Below are 18,578 nucleotides of genomic sequence, written 5' to 3'. Positions count from 1 at the left end.
TATTCACCCTCAATCCTTTCTTCCTACAACCCTGTATTTAGTTGCCCCTTGTGAAACCTTATGCCCAGATTGAGGATTAGACTTTGCTAGGACCTAATTGTAGAATAGGTATGCAGTTCCATGGTTGGATGGTGCACACATGCATATACATGGAAGCAGTTGACCTGTATCTGGGATTCACCTTCATGGGAATATTTGTCCTTGTTCAAGCTTGCATATTTTAAATGAAAACTTAAGTTTCTTGTTTTTAGTAAGTCTTCATTTATAGTCCTTTTTCCTTAATGAGGTTTTTCCTTTTTTTTTTTTTTGTTTGGGGGGACTGGAGTTTGAAATGAAGGGGTCTTTACTACCGAGCTACATTCCAGTTACTTTTTTTGAGACAGGTCCTTGCAAAATTGCCCAGGCTGGCCTTAAATTTACAATGTTCCTGCCTTGATCTCCTGAGTTGCTGGGATTATAGGTGTGTGCCACCGTTCCTGGCCAATAAGAAGAGCTACTTCTGTTTTTGTCATAAAATCACTTAGAAGATTGTACCTGCTGCTATTTGTGCCAGTAATTGTACAAAAATTGGCATGATCATTTAGTGAGAAAAGATAACTTCTTCACCAGGTTTGATATCCCATTCATTCATCAAGAAAAACCCTCAACAGCTGGGCCTGCATGGAGTGGTTATATTTCAAGGTTTTTCACAGGGATACAATATGACAGTCCCCACCCCAATCAGGCACCAGGATAAAAAGCAGGGACTTAAACAGCACCCCAGTTCTTCAGCCTGAGCCATCATCACATGCTATCAAGTCTCTCAACCTCCCCCTGGGCCCTAAGCCAGGGGTTGGCAGAGAAAGGGAGGGACAAAGAAATGAGTTACATTGCCACCTGAGAAACCTCAGAAGGGAGGACCCAGCCTTAGTCTCCCTCCTCCCAAGTGCAAAATGTGTAAACAGTAAACGGAAAACAGAAAAGTGCAGTCTACATGGTTCCTTCTGCCTCCCAATGTTGGGGGTAAAGATCCTAGTGACAAGCATTGCTTGCTGAACATAAGGAATGGGGTGAAGCAAGAAGGGGCCAGTTTCCCCAGTTTCCACACAGCTCTAGGGCAGTACTTGTCATTCATCTCCACAGCTGCCAGTATCCCTTGACTTTTATCAGGGGTCAGTTCCCCACAAGCCTGACTTAAGCTTGGGACAGCCCCATCTTCCTCTGATTATGTGGCGCATATATATAATTTATATAAATATTTCTCTATATACAGGGAATTAGAGTGAATTTCATGGAGGGAGTGAGGATGGGGGCCGCAAGGCATCAACGCTGTTGGAGTTGTCCAATTCAGTGCTGTCACAGTCTGAGTCCTCAGAATTAGGAGGGCCCTGTGAGGAAGAGTAGAAATGCAGTGAGGTAGAATAGCTCTTGGCATTATAATGATCCCAATAAGGGCAGAATCTAATAGCCAGTGGCTTACTGATTTTATTGCTTCCAGGTTTTAGTTGCTCAGGTCATTCTGCAAGGCACCAGACTGCTATTTTCAGGATCCTTCCCTGGCTGCAGTTAATAGTGGCCACACGAGTTGTCACAGACACCATATTATACACTCTCTGTATCATAGGCCTCACATTCTACCATATGGATATTTGCTTTTGGGAGGGGAAGAAACTGGCTCAGAAACTGATGGAGGCTAAATACCTATCTTTCTGGCCTGTACATATATCACCGAAAGCTGTCAAAAATCAGGCTCCTGGTTCTTGTCTGATATCTGGTAGGTTCTGTTCTTAACTTACCTGCTCACCTCTGAGTAGGTCCTGGTGTGGGATGGGCTGGGAGGAAGGATCAGGAACAGCCTCTGAGGCAGGTGGGTCCAGTGGGATTTCTGAACCCTGGGAACACATGTCGTCGGACCGTTCATCTGGCCGTTCATCAGTGTTGGTGCTGCCAACTTCAGGTGTGCCACTGGGGGAAGGCTCACTAGCTGTGCCCTCCTCCCCATCTGATGGATTCTCTGAGCTGAAGGTAGATAGTGATTGGCGCATATTCATGCCCTGAGGCCACCTAAAATGTTAAAGGGTGGGTGTTAATGACTTGTTCTGCCCTTTGCAGCCCTGAAAGCATAGGCCTTTGCCACATAGGATTATCACTCACCTCTGGCTTGAAGTCAGCTCTACTTCACTGTCTACCTCTCCTTCTTCCTCTTCTGAAGAGATTCCTCGTTTCTGTGTGGGAGAAATGAGGGACTGTGATCAAAAAAGGGAAAAAGTCTTGAATCCAGGATAAGGGAATTTAGTTGCAAAAGATTAGATAGGGAGTCGCCTAAGATTGAGAGCTCAGAATGGGCAATGAGACCTAGAACCAGGGGAGAACAAGGAAAGGGGAAGTATAGAAATCTCCCCATACTTTACCTGACTCCGAGTGACAGCAGCCCTGTAGAGCAGTGCAGCTGGAGTCAAGTGCTGGGACCCAGCCCGGCTTCCTCCCCGGCCCGCTGTCCCTTCCCTTCCAGTTCCCAGCAGCCCTACACCTTCGCCAGGCCCTACTGGTGGAGGCGGCTCCCCTTTGGCTCCCCCAGGTGACTCAGGGCTGGTGGAACCAGGGGCTGAGCCTTCACTTGGGGGGGTGTCACCGCGGGCTGGAGGTGGTGAGCCAGGATCCCCAGCTCCTCCTGTGGCCCCCCGACCCCGAGCTCCCAGTGCTGCTGACAGCAGGTCTGGGGATGATGAAGACATCTTGCGGAGCAGAAGGTCATGGTGGAGCCCACGGAGGGCAGGAGGGCAAGCCTCCCAAGCTGAGGGTCCTGCTCCTAGGCCCCCTGGGCTTCCTGGTCCTCCAGGTTCATGGGGTGGCACAGCTGCACGAAGCCCAGGGAGGTCCCCACAGCTGCCCTTGGCGGTGGACTTGCGGTGACGTGTCTTGCCACGGCGACTCCGTCCTGGTGAGGGGGGACCCTTAGGACACCCTGGAAGCCCCACGCCACTTAGTGCTGCATCTAGTTTAGGTAGCAAGGACTCTGTCTTCAGGATATCTGGCCTGGTAGGGGAGAATACAAGGCTGTGATTAATGTTTTTACCCACCCAAGGCCCGAGCATTTCCACCCTTTTAAACAACTGCAGCCTTTTCAGCATCACTCCTGTCATACTCAGAACCTCAATGAACTCATGCCCTACCTTTTGCTATGGGGTGACAGTTTCTGTGGCACATTCCTCTTCTTGATGAGTTTCTCCATCGTGTTCCCATGAAGGAGGCCCCGAGAAGGGTGTGGCTTTAGCAGGCCTGGGCATCTCCGTTCTAAAGCTTGTTCTCGCCTAAAGATTCAGATAATTCCTCAGTTGGGCATCTGAATAATGAGGGATCTGTAGGGTCTACAAGTAAGGCAGCTCAGCAGAGGTCAGGCCCTTGGTGTATAAAGGTGGGCAAGGTTACCTGAGCAGCTCCCGCTCCTTGAGTTCCAGCTGCAACATGAGGGCATTCAGTTCCATGTATAGGTTGTTAGCTCTCTCCAATTTCCGTTCATAGTGCTCCCTGATATCCAGGGCATGTCTGAAATGGGCAGATGGGTTCCCCATGGTAAACTGAGTTCATGTGATTTCATGGTGGATCTCAGTCTCTGGGAGCTGGTGGTATCCAGTTCCTGCTGCTGGTAAAATCCCCTCAGTCACATACCTGAGCTCCTCCCTCCTCCTCATTACCAGCTCCTCTTCTAGGCGGTGCAGACAGGTTCCTTCAGACTTGATCTTCTCAAAGTGCAGCTTTACCTCTTCCCGCCACTCTGCCTGGGGGTGGAGAGACAGTGAAGGTTAAGAGCCATCTCTTCACCCAGTTGACCTGAGGTCTCTAGAGGTTGCCTGTGCCACTGCAAATTGTGTTTTCAGAGCAAAAGAGTGGGGCACAAGACAAACCAAGATGGGGTCCCAGTCCTCTACAAGGACTAATATATTGTGTCCAGCCAAGCCTTTTGCTTAGCCTCCCCACCCCACCCAAAGGGCATCATTATTTCTACAAAGGGGACTTGGATATTCATTTCCCTATCCACAGCACACCTGGGACTTAAAGTAAGTCTCCTGGGGTGTGGAGAGTACGTCAGCTGAGGCAATGTCCAGATGCAGCAGGATCTGTCGGAATGATGGACGATTTCGTGGTTTGCTGTTCCTGAAGGGAATGAAGTTGGGGAAGAAGGGAATTTCAGGGAGGACCAGATAGGAACTAGAACATCCTTTCCTAAGGTGTGTCCTGGAGAACCCAGTCTTAGAATGTACTGTGATGGGGCTGGGGATATAGCTCAGTTGGCAAAGTGCTTGCCTTGCAATCAAGGCCCTGGGTTCAATACCCAGCACCACACAAAATAAATAAATAAATAGCTGGCTGGATGGATATAGATAGATAAATAAATGTACTGTGATATAAGAACTCATGGAGATGTCATACACTATCAGCAAGGAAACCTGTTTAACTTCATATTTTCCAATTGTCTACCCCAGTAAAACATTTTTCTGAGAAACACCAATGAAAAAAACAATTTGGTAAATGCCAAGAATCTTCAGGTTAGCGCATGGTAATGCACATCTGTTATCCTTGTGACTTGGGAGGCTGAGACCAGCCTGGGAAACTTAAGACCTCATCTCAAAATAAGCTATGCATGGTGGCGCATGCTTGTAATCCCAGTGGCTCAGGAGGTTGAGGTAGGAGGATTTAAGTTCAAAGCTAGCTTCAGCAACTTAGTGAGGCCCTATCTCAAAATACATTTAAAAAAAGGGCTGGGAGCCGGGTGTGGTGGTGCACACCTGTAATCCTAGCTACTGGGGGGTCAGGGGGACTACAAAATATGGCTGGAGACTTGGCTCAGTGGTCGAGAGCTCCTGAGTTCAATCCCTGATACCAAAAAAAAAAAGGACTGGGGGTGTGGCTTAGTGGTTAAGTGCCCCTGGATTCAATCCCTGGTATCCAAAAATAAATTAATTAAAAAAACACTTGGGACTGTCTTTCAGTTATAGAATGCCCAAGTTCAATCTCTAGTACCACCATCACAATAAAAGATTCAGCTTATCCTCTGGGTTCTATGGTCATTTATGTTGTTTTTGTGGTACTGGGTTTAATCCAGAGGTGTTTAACCACTGAGCTATATCCCCAGCACTATCTAATCTATCAATTTTGGTACTAGGAATTGAACCCAGCCATTTTTATTTTGAGAAAGAGTCTCATCACATAAGATCAAGTACCCCAAAGGTCACTCTGCTTAGAAGGCAGTAGAAGCCCAATTCAGATGCAAATTACTCTGTCTTTGAATTTAATGTACCCCTGCAGATTACTGGTCAGTCCAGTATCCCTCAGTTGTGAGTCCCTTAATCCACATTTCAGATACCTGATTCTTAGAGAGCATCATTGGGTAGCTTTGGCCCCCTTTCCCTATTAAGGATTCTGGGCCTGGATGCCTGGATTCTAGGAGCTAGCTATTCCTCAGCAAAGCTCTCTGGCTTCTCAACTTTCTAGAGTCCAGTTTAGCCCAAACCCAGCCATCCTTACCAGCACTGACGAAGTAAGATTTTGAAGCCATCTGGGCAGCTGGAGGGTACGGGCAGATGGAGACTGTTGCTTCCTACACCCCAGATGATGGCTGAGGAATCTACATCTTTGTAAGGGATCTCACCAGTCAGGAGTTCCCATAGCACCACACCAAAGGACCTGGAGATAAGAGGGTGTATCATTTGGGAAGGTCTCCCTTCAGAGGCCCTGGTTGCCAAAGAATGCCCAAGCCCTGGTGGCACTGCCCCACTTTGTTGGCCACCCACCCTCCTCAGTCCTCATTCTGGCCCTCACCAGATGTCAACCTTCTCAGACACAGGCTCATTGCGGATCACCTCAGGGGCCATCCAGGCTACCGTCCCTGCAAAGGACATCTTGGTGCTCTTGTCACTCAGCTCCTTGGAAGTGCCAAAATCTGAGATCTTCACCACGTCGTCATATGTGATTAGCATGCTGGTAAAAAGTGTAGTCAGCTGGGATCCATGTCCTTCCACATATCCCAACTAACTCTCTAGCAACTTGGCCTTTCTTTTGAACATCTACGGGACACCCAAAGGTGAAAGGTTCACCACAGTCCTTCCAAGATAGAACTGTCACTTGGAAAAGGTTTCTGAGATGGCCACATGCACTTAGGGCAGGATCTAGAAGGAGTGAGAGGGCCACACAGCCTTGGATGGTCCCCTGCATGCGGAGCAATTTCTGCTTGTTTGCAGGCATACTCACTTGGGGGACTTGAGATCTCTGTGGATGATCTTGTGCAGGTGCAGGTAGTTCATGCCTCCGGCAATGCCCATGGACCAGTCAACCAGCAAGGACGGGGTGACAGGGCGGCCAGCCCGCAGCACCTCATATAGCTGGCCCTGGGCGCAGAACTCCATGAGGATGCAGTAGCAGGGCGCCTGGGTACACACACCCCTGGGGGCCGAACACCATAATGTGAAGGCCTCAGGCAGCCCAACATTTACCTCACTTGCACTTGGAACCCTCATTCCCACCCATGCTGTCTGGGGGTCTCCTTTGGGAAGGATGGTTTAGGCCCCACTGCTCATGAGGGTCGCAGGCCTCGGCATAATACTCCCAGCCCCTTCCCTGGACCTCACTTGAAAGTGATGATGTTGGGGTGCTTCAGCTTTCGCAGGTGCTTGATGTCGGTCTCCTTGAGGTCTCGTACTTTCTTCACAGCTACCTCCTCCCCATGGAAGCGCCCCAGGAAGACAGCTCCCTGGGCCCCGGAGCCTACCCACTGCAGGTCCAGGATTTCCTCAAAAGGAACCTCCCAAAGGTCTGTGGGCAGGAGGCACAGTGCCACAAGGCTCAGAAGCTGCACTCAAGGCTTTATGACAAGGCCAGGGACGGGGGACATCATTGAGTTGGCTAAAATGAGTCAAGGGCAAGGCAGAAGGGTAACAAATCAGGCTGAAAAGACATTAGGTCTAGGGGACAGAGAAGGAAATGATTGGGTGGCTTTGAAAGCAGCTGGGGGGCTGGGGTGCAGCTCAATGATAGAGCAGTTGCCCAGCATGTGGGCCCTGGGTTCCACAGCACCACAGACACACAAAAAGTTGGGAAGTTAGGCTAATAGATGGGTGGGGGACTAGGGCTGGGCAGTGGGGAGGGAAGGGATCTTCTGGGTGATGACTGAAGTATGGGGCTGTCCAACAGATCTCAGACTTAGGGAGACTCGGAGAGAGCTCAGACAGGGACCTGGCCTACCTTCCTGCTGCTGCTTGTGTTCCGTGGAGTAGGCTTTGCCAATCATGGTCCAGACTGGGCGCAGGCAGCCGAAGAGGCCTTCAAGGAAGCCACTGCCACTCTGGCACTGTAGCCGCACCTCGTCAGCTCGTACTCTAGATGCCCGACTCTCAGGTGATCCAGTGGCTCCTCCAGAACCCCCTGTTTCCTGCTCATGTAGCTGCAGGACACTATTGGCAAAAGGCTCAGGAGGTGGCTCTCCACCTGGGGAGGGGCTGGGCCCACCTGCGCCCTGTCCACTAAGAGGCACTACATCACGAAGTACACACTGGGTGGGTGTCAGGTCCTTCTCAGGGGTGCAGTCTGAAGTGTCTGGGTCCAGCTTGCGCATGGAAGCCTCACTTAGGGTAGACACGAAGCCCCCAAAAGAAGGGGAGGGTGTGCGGGTCTCATGGAGGCAGGCCATAGCCTCTAGGCCCCGATGTGGTGCTGAGCAGCAGGCCCTGTGGGAATGAAGGAGGAAGGGGCTATCAAAGCCACAGGCGCAGCTCCAAAAGCTTGGGCTAAGAAGCTGGGCTAGCAATAGCTCACTGAAGGCAACACTTGAGTTTTCCGTGAGGTACCCATCAGAGGACACCCAACATGCTTGGGCTTCTTCTTAGGTATCAGTAGTGCAAGCAATACTGTGATATATGGGTAACACACTTGAGTATCATTCTCAGGTAGACACAAGTAACAGACCCACCCACACACTGGCAATATTTATTTATTTATTTTTGTGGTGCTGGGGATTGAACTCCAGGCCTTGTACATGCTAAGCAAGCACTTGATTACTGAGCCACATCCCCAGCCCCTTAAAATATGTCTCAAACTTGCTGGGTGGTACACACCTGTAATCCAAGTGGCAGGAGGATCACAAGTTCAAAGTCAGCCTCAGAAACTTAGTGAAACCCTAGGTAACTTAGCTAGGCCCTGTCTCAAAATAAAAAATAAAAAGGGATGTGGCAGGGCTGGGGATGTGGCTTAGCAGTAGAGTGCTTGCCTAGCATGTGCGAGGCCCTGGGTTCGATATATAAAGGGATGTGGCTCAGTGGTTAAGTGCCTCCTGAGTTCAATCCCTGGTACCATAAATAAATAAATAAATAAGATCTCAAATTCAAGTATAAGGCTAGGTTACTGCTCTACACTAGAATGCTTAGCTGGATTCAAACCCAGAACCACAGAAATGAAAACAACAAAAAACCTTAGGAATCACAAGTAACAAGTCTAGTTTCCCTTCTCCCTGTACAACTATTGGAATTCACTCCTGCAGTACCTATTTCACCTGAGGCTCACTGGTGCCAACAGATATGAGGGTCTCTAAGGCACCTTTACTTTGATTCTCAATCTCAAGCCTGCAGTGGTAACATAACTAGACTTCCTTCATGTTGAAGTGTACACACGTGAGATTGATAGACTTTCTAATTGGGCACCCTCGGAAAATGTTTCTAGACCTCATGATCAAGAACTTTCAGACAATACCAATGAGACCCCCTCAGGAACATTAACTCAGATAAAAGCCTTAGCCTAAGACACACTAAGGGCTCCCAACAGAACCCTTTGCTTAGGTGTTTACAGGTATACAACCAAGGTCTTTCACCTTGTAAGTGAAAGCTAACAGCTCCACTATCACCCAGCACAACTGGCAAAAAAAGGTAGAACCATCCAGTAGTGAGGCACAAGCTGTGTTAGGACAAGCTATGGCCTGTTGCAGAATCATCTTGAGCCATTCCCATCACCAGCTGCTCTCCAGGGCTCAAAGGACACTGTCTTATCTCTTCCTTGTTTCCCCATCCCCAGCTCTCCAAACCAAGATCCAATTTTCCAGGACAAGGAGATTTATCCCAATTCATAGCTGGCTGTTATTTAAAAACCAATCATTGCGAAGCCGGGTGCAGTGGTGCACGCCTGCAATCTCAGTAGCTTGGGAGGCTGAGGCAGGAGGATCGCCTCAACAAAGCCAGCCTCAACAAAGGTGAGGTTCTTAGCAGTTCAGTGACACCCTGTCTCTAAATAAAATACAAAATAGGGTTGGAGATGTGGCTCAGTGGACTGAGGGCCCCTGAATTCAATATCTAGTACCATCCTGCCCCCAAATCATTGCCAGGTGCAGTGGCACATGGGTGTATTCCCAGCAACTTAGGAGGCTAAGGCAGGAGGGCTGTGAGTTCAAGGACAGCCTAGGCAACTTATGGAGACCCTATCTCAAAAAAAAAAAAAAAAAATATTACTGGGGATGTAGCTCATTATGACCTCAGGGAAGCTATAGTTGGGCCTTAGTTTCTCCAACTACACAGAAGGGTGAACTGGCTATCACCGGGGCACAGCAAACTCTCCAGCCTTTACCAGAATTGTCCTACACCCACTCCACCCACTCCAGGACCCCTTAAGGATACCAGGAGTCATCCTGGTCTCCTATCTCCACATCTAGTCATCAAATCCTGAGACTGCTGAAAACAAGAATTCCACTGTCCCTCACCTAGGTCTTTCCAGGAGCCCCTGTGGTAGTCTCCTAGAAATAACTATTTTACATTCTGAATCACAGTGGAGGGGAGTGGCAGGGATCTACACATGCAAAAGGACTCAGGGATGAAGTTGCAGATATATAAGGAAGCTATTGGTGGGGGATGGGGGAACCCAGGGAGAATGATAGTCTTAGCTCTTAAAGCACAATTTTCAGGCCTCTCTTTTTAAGGGGAGACTGGGAATTTTACCCAATATAGACGCAGTTTGCTAGTGGGCTACAGCCCCAGCCTCTCCCCTCCTTTTTTTTTTTTTTTTTAACACAAGATCTAAGTTGCTGAGACTGGTCTTGAACTTGATCATGCTCCTCTTGCCTCAGCCACCTGAGTCCCTGGGATTTCAGGTCTGCACCACCAGTGATTCCTGGCTCAGGTCATTCTTTTTAACTAGTGTCTTTGAAAAGCTGCCACAATGTCATTCTATTCTCTCTATTCCCACTGTTGCCTTAGTTCAAGCTTCATTAACTGACATCACCTGGCCTAACTCTTAAGTTGGCTCCAAGTCCTCCCTGTCCTTTCTCCAGAAGGATCTAAGAAATATCTAGAACATACACTCCATGCTATACCCAAGCACCTCTCTCCCACCTCACCACTACTAATGATGTTGGTACCCAAATCATGTAGAACCAACCTGACACCATGTTACATCAAACTTTTGATCCAGGGCACCCAATTACAATGGCTACTATTATGAAGCTCAAACTGTGCCTGAGGCTTATTCTGCCCAGAAGGTGTTTGTCATCACTTTTTGACTTCCGAGTCTCAGGTCATCCTGGAAGTCTGTACGACCAGACCCTCTTAAGTGAATGCCTCTTTTGGGCTAGCACAGCCCCGTGTGCTTCCTCCATCATGGCTCCCATGTGAAAGCATTCCATGGTCAGGCGCCTAGTTCCTTTGAGAGCCTGGACTGTTGTAAAGCAACGACTTCGCGGTATTCTTCAGCCTGGGACAACAACTGCTCCACCCACTCCAGGACCCTTTAAGGCTAGCACACGCAACTAACGCCATAAAGTGATGCTACCTTAATCTTCACATTGGCTCATCAAAGAAGGTACTATGGTCCTCTTATTTTCTTGAGAAAACATGAGGTCCAGAAGTGGAAATTATTGTCACATTCGGCTTCTGAATCGCCTACACATCCCACGAGATATCTGCAGTTCAAGAGCGAAGGTGATTGTAATGTAATGCAAGTTACAGTCAAGCGCAGGCTGGGCAGGTGCCAATACACCCGAGAATCGGGCCCTGGAGGATCCGAGGGCTTTCACCTCCCACGCCTGGGCTTCGCTTCGGGACTACCCAGAACCAGGGCTGGGGATCTAGGGGAAGTGCAGGGCCCGCCCGCTGGACAATCAGGCCACCGGTGACAGATTCCAGAAGCCCAAGTCGGAGAGGAAGGGGTTACGACCACGGACCCCTTCCCCCTCCCGACCTCTTTCCCGGTTGTCACGTGGCTTGTGGCGGGGGCCAGGGTCCGGGTGGGGAGAGGGGGACCACGGACCGAGGGAAGCGCTGGGCGCTGCAGCGTAACCATGACGACTGGGCTCCAGGCGGCTTGTGAAGTCACCAGGACAAGATTAGCCCAGGGTCACGTGAAAGCGACACAGGGCGGAACCGCGCGTCTGAGCCCCGCCCCTGACCTGGGCAAGCGCAAGTGGCTGGTTGCCCGGATGGGGCTGCAGGCACTGCAGGTGCGGACCTGGACCCTGCGGTCTGCCGCCTATGTTCCCCTCCTCCGACCTCGTCTGCTTTAAGATCTTCAGCTGGGCAACGGGTGGAGGGAAAGCGGTTGGTTGAAGGGAAAGGACTCTTGTGGTTGGCACTGGGGTGCAGTGGCACATAGAAGGAAAACAGGAAATGGAGAGATGACAGGACACAGGGTGAAAGGCACAGCCAGAGGGAGTAGCCAAGAGATGCTGAGACCAACAGCGTGAAGTTCAAGGTGGACAAACTGAAAAGCTGTCTCCCCTCACGATCCCTCTCCACTAAGGATCAACCCAGGGCCGCAGGCATGCTAGGCAAATGCTCTACTTCTGAGCTACACTCCCAGATCCTTTTTAATAAAATTTTGAGGCAGGGTCTAAGTTGCTGTGGCTGACCTCGAACTTGGGATCCTCCTGCCTCAGCCTTCCAAGTAGCTGGGATTGCAGGTCCGAGTGCCCACCCACAGGCGCCAAAATGGAGATGAGATGGTACCAAAACCCAGAGATAATGGGTCCCTTCCCACTTAGTTTCCTATTTAGAAGCTGAGCTTTTGAGTAACACAAGAGCTGGCTTTTTGAAGGAATTTTTCACCCTTCATCTGGTTGTTTAAGCCTAGAGAAGGTGACATGCTCAGAGACACTTGCAGCCCGGCCTCCCTCCAATTCACCAGGCTTCCCCAGAGGCCCCTTTGGTATCCATGGCCAGCAGCTGGGGAGAAGAGGGAAGCCATTTCACCTGTTTGTCTTTTAGGGCACTGTAGAGGTAGGAGATGGTACGAGAGAAAGATAGGGAATCTAGCCAAGTTCAATCCACCCCATCCCCTTTCTCAGGATAATGACAGCTCTTCCAGATGATTTGCAGAAGGGGTAAAGTTGAGGCCCCAAGGGGCCATAGTAAACTGGAGATTTCTCCCAGTAAACTGCCCCTTCCTTGCCATTTCCTTTATTCCTGATCTGCCAGCTGTGTCCCACTGCCCCTGAGCTGGGCCTTGGCACCAGGGCTTTGGGGGATATTATGACTTGGAGCTCCTAGCCTAGACATTTGGTCACCATAGGGGAAGGGACTTATCTCCCTGGCCATCAATTATGCAGAGCATGGGGAGCAGGGTAGAGATTTGATAGGAGGGGTAGTATCCCTGTCAGTCATCCTATCAACCATATTTACTAAGTGTTGACTTGTGCATCTGCTGCAGACTAAGGGGAGAGAGTGGTCTCTGGGCTATATTTCTGCCAGAGAAGGCAGCTCTGTGGATACCCCCACAGGCCTTCATTCAGGATCAGGTGGGAGGTCTCTGCTTTGATGGTGGTCCCTAGAGTGCCCCGTACGGAGGCCACAGGGTGTGACCACCATGTCCTCCAGGGTTCTCTGAGATGAAGGAGGCCTATTGTGAGTCTTTCAAATTCTCTCTAGCTTCTTTTTCTAACAGAAGAAACAACACAGCTGCTTACTGGGATTCTTGGGGGCTTACTTCAGAGGCATGGCCATCTGCTTAAGTCTTGTGTTGTTGCCCTAGACACTTTCTACAGTCCCAGACCTCATTTTCCACTTAAGAAAAGGAGGAAGCTTCCACTTCTTTCTTGAGTGGGAGTGAGAAGGGGGGTTTTCAAGGGGAGAGGAGACCAGTGGCTTTGGAATCCTGGTTCTGCCCCAAACCCTGACAAGATAAAGGCCTGATGGATCCCAGTCATGCCTCCTATCTACCTGGCTGCAGCTTTTTATTTTCCTTTTGACAGGATCCATGTTCATGGCCCTAGAGTTCTTAGATGGAAAGAAGTCCAGCTTTTCTAAGCATCCTCATAAAATGTAAATGCCTTCTTTATTTTAATATTTATTTTTTAGTTGTAGTTAGACACAATACCTTTGTTTTATTTATTTTTATGTGGTGCTGAGGATTGAACCCAGGGCCTCACATGTACTAGACGAGTGCTCTACTACTGAGCTATAACCCCAGCCCCTTTAAATGCCTTCTTGAGATGCTGATAAAAATGAGCTCACCCCTACATCCAGGTCCTCAGCCTTTTACAAGTCAAGCCCCTGATATCCTTGCTGGTACACTTCTCCTAGTAAGGTGGCAGTGAGGGTGCTGAGGGAGAACAGTACTGTTTAGGACAAAAGAACTGACTTTGGATTTGGAGAGCTCAGAGCTAGAACTCTACTTCTGCCACTGAAAGCTTAAAGAATGTGGTCTCTGGACTCCCAATCCCACCTTAAGGGATGGCGAGAGTACAGTGAGCTGGTGCAGCCTCCTGACCTTGTCTTCCTGGTTGACGGGATACCAGGTCTTTCTCTTTGGGTTCTTGAGAAGCCATGTCTTCTGTATGACCAGAAAAAGGGAGACTTGGTCTCTGATCTTTTGCTTCCCAGGATCAATCATGATTTCAGGATCCAGTGGAACCACGTCACAATGTCAGCCACTGTGCTAAAGCCCCCAGTTATGCCACTGTTAGGTCCTTTTCCCTTCTTGCACACTGTCAGGGAGGCCTGGTGTTCCGCACGCATCTTTACTCTCTAGCCAGGTCTCTTAGGGATCTGTTCTCCTAAGAAGCTGTACCAGGAAGACCCTCCCTTCCATTGATGGTGTGCCAGGATCACCCCTCAGCCTTACACACGGAGATCTGAGGGGTAGGGGAGGGTAGGAGCAGGGTGGGATGAGCCACAGGGTCCCTCCTTCAGGATTTCTGGTAGACCTAGAAGAAGCTGAGTATATTTTATTTTTTGGTACTGGCGATTCAACCCAGGGGCACTTTATGACTGAGCTACATCCCCAGTCCTTTGTTCTTTTTTTTTTTTTGAGCTTGTTTCCCTAAGGTATTGAGGCTGGCTTTGAACTTGAGATCTTCCTGCCTTAGCTTCCCAAGAAGGTGGGATTTCAGGGATGTGCACACAGCAGAAGCGCATTTCATTTCAACACACTGTTCCTGAGCTGGAAGTGCATTAAAAAAAAAAAAATCTGGGCTTGGGGTAAAACTCAGTGGTAGAGTGCTTTTTTAGTATTTATGAGGTCTTGGGTTTGATTCCCAGCAATATAAAACCCCAAACAGAAAACAAACTAAAAGATAGATATTGAGGTTTAACACAAGGTAGGTAGAATCATGGATGTTTTAATTTTCTTCTTTTAGATTATCTGAGTTTTCTAGTATTTCAGGAATAACTTTTGAATTGCTTTTAAAATGAGACATAAACTTTATTCTAAATTGCAAAAGAAAAAATAAAATAAAATTGATGGAGTGCTCATTCACTTCTATCCCCTTGCTTAGGAACATTATGCTATCGAGAGAGAGATGGCAAACCTCAGAAACAGAGGTCTGCTGAGATTTTACCTCTGCTCTTGACTAGTTGGGTGACCTGTTCTATGAGACATTATTGTTTTATTATTTTGGTATCAGGGGTGCTTAATCACTGAGCTGCATCCCCTGCCCTTTTTATATTTTATTAGAGACAGGGTCTTGCTGTGTTGTTCAGGGCCTCCCTAAGATGCTGAGGCTGGCTTTGAACTCACAATTCTCCTGCCTCACCCTCCCAAGTGCTAGAGTATGAGACTTTCTAAAAAAAAATTATTTATTTTTTATGTGATGCTGAGGTTTGAACCCAGGGCCTCACGTGTGTGAGGCAAGCACTCTACCACTGAGCTACAGCCTCAGCCCGGCCTACAACCTCAGCCCAGGAGTATGAGATTTTTTAAGAGGTCTATTTCTTCATCTCTAGATAGGGACAGGGTACCTATGTTACACACTCGTGATGGGTGTGAACACAGGCTCTGAGCCAGACAGACCTGGGTTCAAATCCTAGGTTTTGCCACACACCAACACACCAGCATTTTTTTTTTGGAAGTGCTTGGGATTGAACCCAGGCAGGGCCTTGTGCATGTGAGGCAATCAGTCTACCAACTGAGCTATATCCTTAGCTCCTACACACAGCCTTTTGACTTTGAATAAAAAAGTTTGTTTCTTTATCCCTAAAGTAGAGATGACAATAACACTATCTTTTTGTGAGCATTATTGAGGTAATCAAGTTGTTGGCTCAGTACTTAGTATATGGGAAGCTCTCTATAAACAGCAGTCATGTGGACAGGTTTAAAATGAAGTAGCAGGGGGCTGGGGATGTGGCTCAAGCGGTAGCGCGCTCGCCTGGCATGCGTGCGGCCCCGGGTTCGATCCTCAGCACCACCGCATACAAACAAAGATGTTGTGTCTGCCAAAAATTAAAAAAATATATATTAAAAAAAATTAAAAAAAATAAAATGAAGTAGTAGGTTTTTAAAATCAGTGTGATTTCCTTCCCTTTTTTCCTTCTTTTCTTCCTCAAAAAGAGGCAGTAGAGAAGGTACAGGTGGAAAGGGTGGTATAGAAACAAGAGGAGAAAAAAAGAAGCGTAAAAAAAAGAATCAGCCAGGACTAGTGGCACAAGTCTGATATTCCAGCAGCTCAGGAGGCTAAGGCAGAGGATTGTGAGTTCAAAGCCAGCCTCAGCAACTTAGTGAGACACTTAACAATTCAGTGAGACCTTGTCTCTAAGGAAAATGTAAAAAAGGGCTGGGTATGTGGCTCAGGGTTAAGCACCTCTGGGTTCAATCCCCAGTACAAACAAACAAACAACAACAACAAAACCCAAAGGGCAAAGGTTCTCTCCTCAAAGGTCCTTAGATCCCTCTGGAATAGTGTCACTGCTTCCTCAACACACACACAGGACCCCAATCCTATTGGGAGCAAATGATCCAGACAGATGGTCAGTGGCCAACCCCTCCTGAAGCCCCAGAGTCCTCTCTGCTGCAGTTTAACACTGTCCTCCTCCTGTCCCAGCAAAGACTCCCCAAACAGCTGGCTCACTAATCCAAACCCCTTCTTCTTCCCCATGAAGGGACTGATTTAGGGTGATGGGTACTAGAACTTAGTGCTCTTTTCCTGGCAATGCCAGACTCTACCACCTCACTACCACCAGAAGAACTAGGGAACAGCAATGGGTTTTTATAAGGGTTCTGCCATCCTCAATTGTGAGGAAGTTTAGGAAATCCCAAGCTACTTCCAGAAACTTCTTGTCCCCTGTCCCCATAACTAGTTTCATAAAGGGATGACCACTTATTTGCGTGTTTTCATGTTTGCTGGGGTCAACAATGTAAGTGAACAGATGAGTGGGAGGCTGGAGAGGGCAGCCACCTCTTCACCCTTGAGTGTTGAGACATGAGGGAGCAAGGTCTTTAGCTCAGAGAAACTTCAGTGTCCTGACAGGAAGGCTCAGGAGGCATTTGGGCCCATACCTTTTTGAATCCCTTCTGGTTTTAACTTGGTATGACCCTCTGGCTGAAAACCAGAGCTCCCAGGGTGATAGAGACTTCCCTGAGAGTTGGAAGGGAAAGAGTATTTAGAGGGAGGCAGCAACTGTGGCTGAAGAGGACTCTGGGTTGGGTGGAGAGACCTAGTGTGCATTCCCTCTTTGACTGAAAGCCAAAGAGGTAGCAGAGAAGGGAGCTAAAAGGTGGGACTCCTCCCTTAATTCAAAGGGACAGCTATTTCCTCCCATTGCCTATGGGGTCTTGATCTCTTTTCTTCCCTCTGATCATTCAAGGCCATGGTTGTCAGCAAGTTTTAACTCTATAGAGAGAATTTTTGCTCATTCTCAAGCCAAGGAATTTGAGGGGTGTAGGAGGGAAAAGGAGTTTCTCCATGGGCCTGACCTGGGGAAATGAGTTAGGGGAGCCAGAGGATGGGGAGAGAGAGGAAAGAGAAAGCCACATATGAGTGGGGGAGGGAAGGATGCAACAGCTGGATGGAGAGGAATGCTACAGCTGGAGGGGACTAGGGGCATCACAGGTGGAAGGTAAGGGGGTCCATTGCCAGGCCATCAGGAACAGGTGCTGCCTGTAATCTTCAGGTGGAGCCTGCTAGTTGTACGTGTGGGGGAGGGGAAATACGGTGGGCACACCAGCCTTGCCCTTCCTTCTCTTCCCTGGAAGGAGCCAAACTCCCCCTCCGCCTTCCTTCTCCCATCTCGAGGGTGAGTGAGAGAAGAGGCTGTTCTCTTGCCTGCAGTCCTTTAAGTCTGTCCCTCCACCCCCATACATCCTTCACAGCCCTGGAGGCCCTTCCTCTCCAAGCTGGGCCGCGGCATCCCTCAGCTCCGTTCTCCTCCTTCCCATCCCCACTGGCGTCGGGTCCAGGTCCCCAGTTCTCCATCCCCACAGCCTCACCATCTCCGCGTCACCTCCTCCCCCACCATGCCACATCTGCATCCCTACCCTCCCTCCACACCCGAGTCCCAGGACCCGGACCCATCCTTGCACCCCCCCCCCCAACTCGGCCAGGCTCTCACCTCGGGGGCTCCGCGGCCGCAGCACAAAAGGCGGCGCTGCTGCAGCTCCGCTCCGGATGCTGCTCCCGCCTCCTCCTCCTTCTCCACCTCCTTCCCTCCTCCCCCCGCTGCCCTCGACCGGACCGGGGGCGCTGTCACAAGCGATGCTCGTGTGGTGTCCAGGTGCACCGGCGTCAGCCTCAGCTTTCCGCCCCCATCTCCTACCCTTAGCCCAGTCCCCACTCGGCTTGAACTCCCGCTCCTTCAAGGCCCCCGCCCCTGGCCCCCCGGGACGGACACGCCCTGAGCGGGGGATGCTGCGCTGGAGCCGCCGGCCTCTTAAAGGAGCCCGCTGCTGCCATCCGGCGCGCTCCAGGCCCGTCCCTGGACCGCCTGGGCCCCACGCCTCCTTGCTGACGGTGTCTTACAGCAGTTACACTTCGGGCCTTATGTTGATTCCGTAGGAACCTCCTATGGTCCGTCTTATGGACTCGTTCCTGTTCCCTGAGAGAGCAGCCCCTCAAATGGTATTCTCAGCACTCTGACATTGCTCCCCCCCGTCATACCGATCTTGCCAGTTCTGCTTCCCTTGATTGTCACCGCTCGTTTTCCAGTTTCACCCAATTGGAATCCACTCAGCTGTAGGCCCCATCCCCCTCAGTGTTCCTGGTTGACCCCTCATCATTCCAAGATTCCTCTGTGCATTCCTCCTTGCCGCCCCCCCCCCTCGCCTCCAACCTTAGAGCAAGGCAACTATTCCCTGACCTATTCTCAAAACGCTCATCGGAATCAGACATTTTTTGTGATACCTCTTTCTCCAAGGTCACAAGATTT

The 18,578-nt window shown here is 49.6% G+C and overlaps 1 protein-coding gene across 5 annotated transcripts; it reads right to left on the bottom strand.

Moving 5' to 3' along the window:
* Positions 1–651: 651 nt before the first annotated feature.
* Map3k12 (mitogen-activated protein kinase kinase kinase 12) lies at positions 652–18,004 on the bottom strand. Of its 5 annotated transcripts, none has more exons than XM_071609806.1 (15): positions 17,766–18,004; positions 10,780–10,909; positions 7,219–7,700; positions 6,606–6,789; positions 6,229–6,420; positions 5,800–5,958; positions 5,506–5,664; positions 4,026–4,134; positions 3,649–3,758; positions 3,409–3,525; positions 3,153–3,290; positions 2,391–3,015; positions 2,134–2,204; positions 1,776–2,043; positions 652–1,367 (listed from the first exon to the last, which is right to left on the bottom strand). In XM_071609806.1, the coding sequence occupies exons 3-15, from the start codon at positions 7,661–7,663 to the stop codon at positions 1,269–1,271; spliced, it is 2,676 nt and encodes an 891-aa protein (XP_071465907.1). In that variant the 5' UTR covers positions 7,664–7,700; positions 10,780–10,909; positions 17,766–18,004; the 3' UTR covers positions 652–1,268. The 5 variants fall into 5 exon arrangements, with proteins under 5 accessions (XP_071465907.1, XP_027805708.1, XP_027805705.1 ...); XM_027949907.3 differs by lacking the exon at positions 10,780–10,909 and having other exon boundaries at positions 7,219–7,427; positions 7,527–7,700; XM_027949904.2 differs by lacking the exon at positions 10,780–10,909.
* Between the last annotated feature and the right edge of the window lie 574 nt (positions 18,005–18,578).

The sequence above is a fragment of the Marmota flaviventris genome, chromosome 3, assembly GCF_047511675.1.
Source record: "Marmota flaviventris isolate mMarFla1 chromosome 3, mMarFla1.hap1, whole genome shotgun sequence".
Classification (NCBI taxonomy): Eukaryota; Metazoa; Chordata; class Mammalia; order Rodentia; family Sciuridae; genus Marmota; species Marmota flaviventris.
Note: the sequence above shows the minus strand (reverse complement) of the source record. Positions and strands in the feature narration are given on the sequence as shown.

Bases quoted from the DNA above. Each gene is read 5' to 3' on its own strand.
- Map3k12 (XM_071609806.1), bottom strand. From the start codon at position 7,663: ATGGCCTGCCTCCATGAGACCCGCACACCCTCCCCTTCTTTTGGGGGC. The intron at 6,790-7,218 runs GTAGGCCAGGTC...TCCTGCCCACAG, and splicing joins ACACAAGCAGCAGCAGGAAG to ACCTTTGGGAGGTTCCTTTT. The intron at 2,044-2,133 runs GTGAGTGATAAT...TTAACATTTTAG, and splicing joins GAGCTGACTTCAAGCCAGAG to GTGGCCTCAGGGCATGAATA.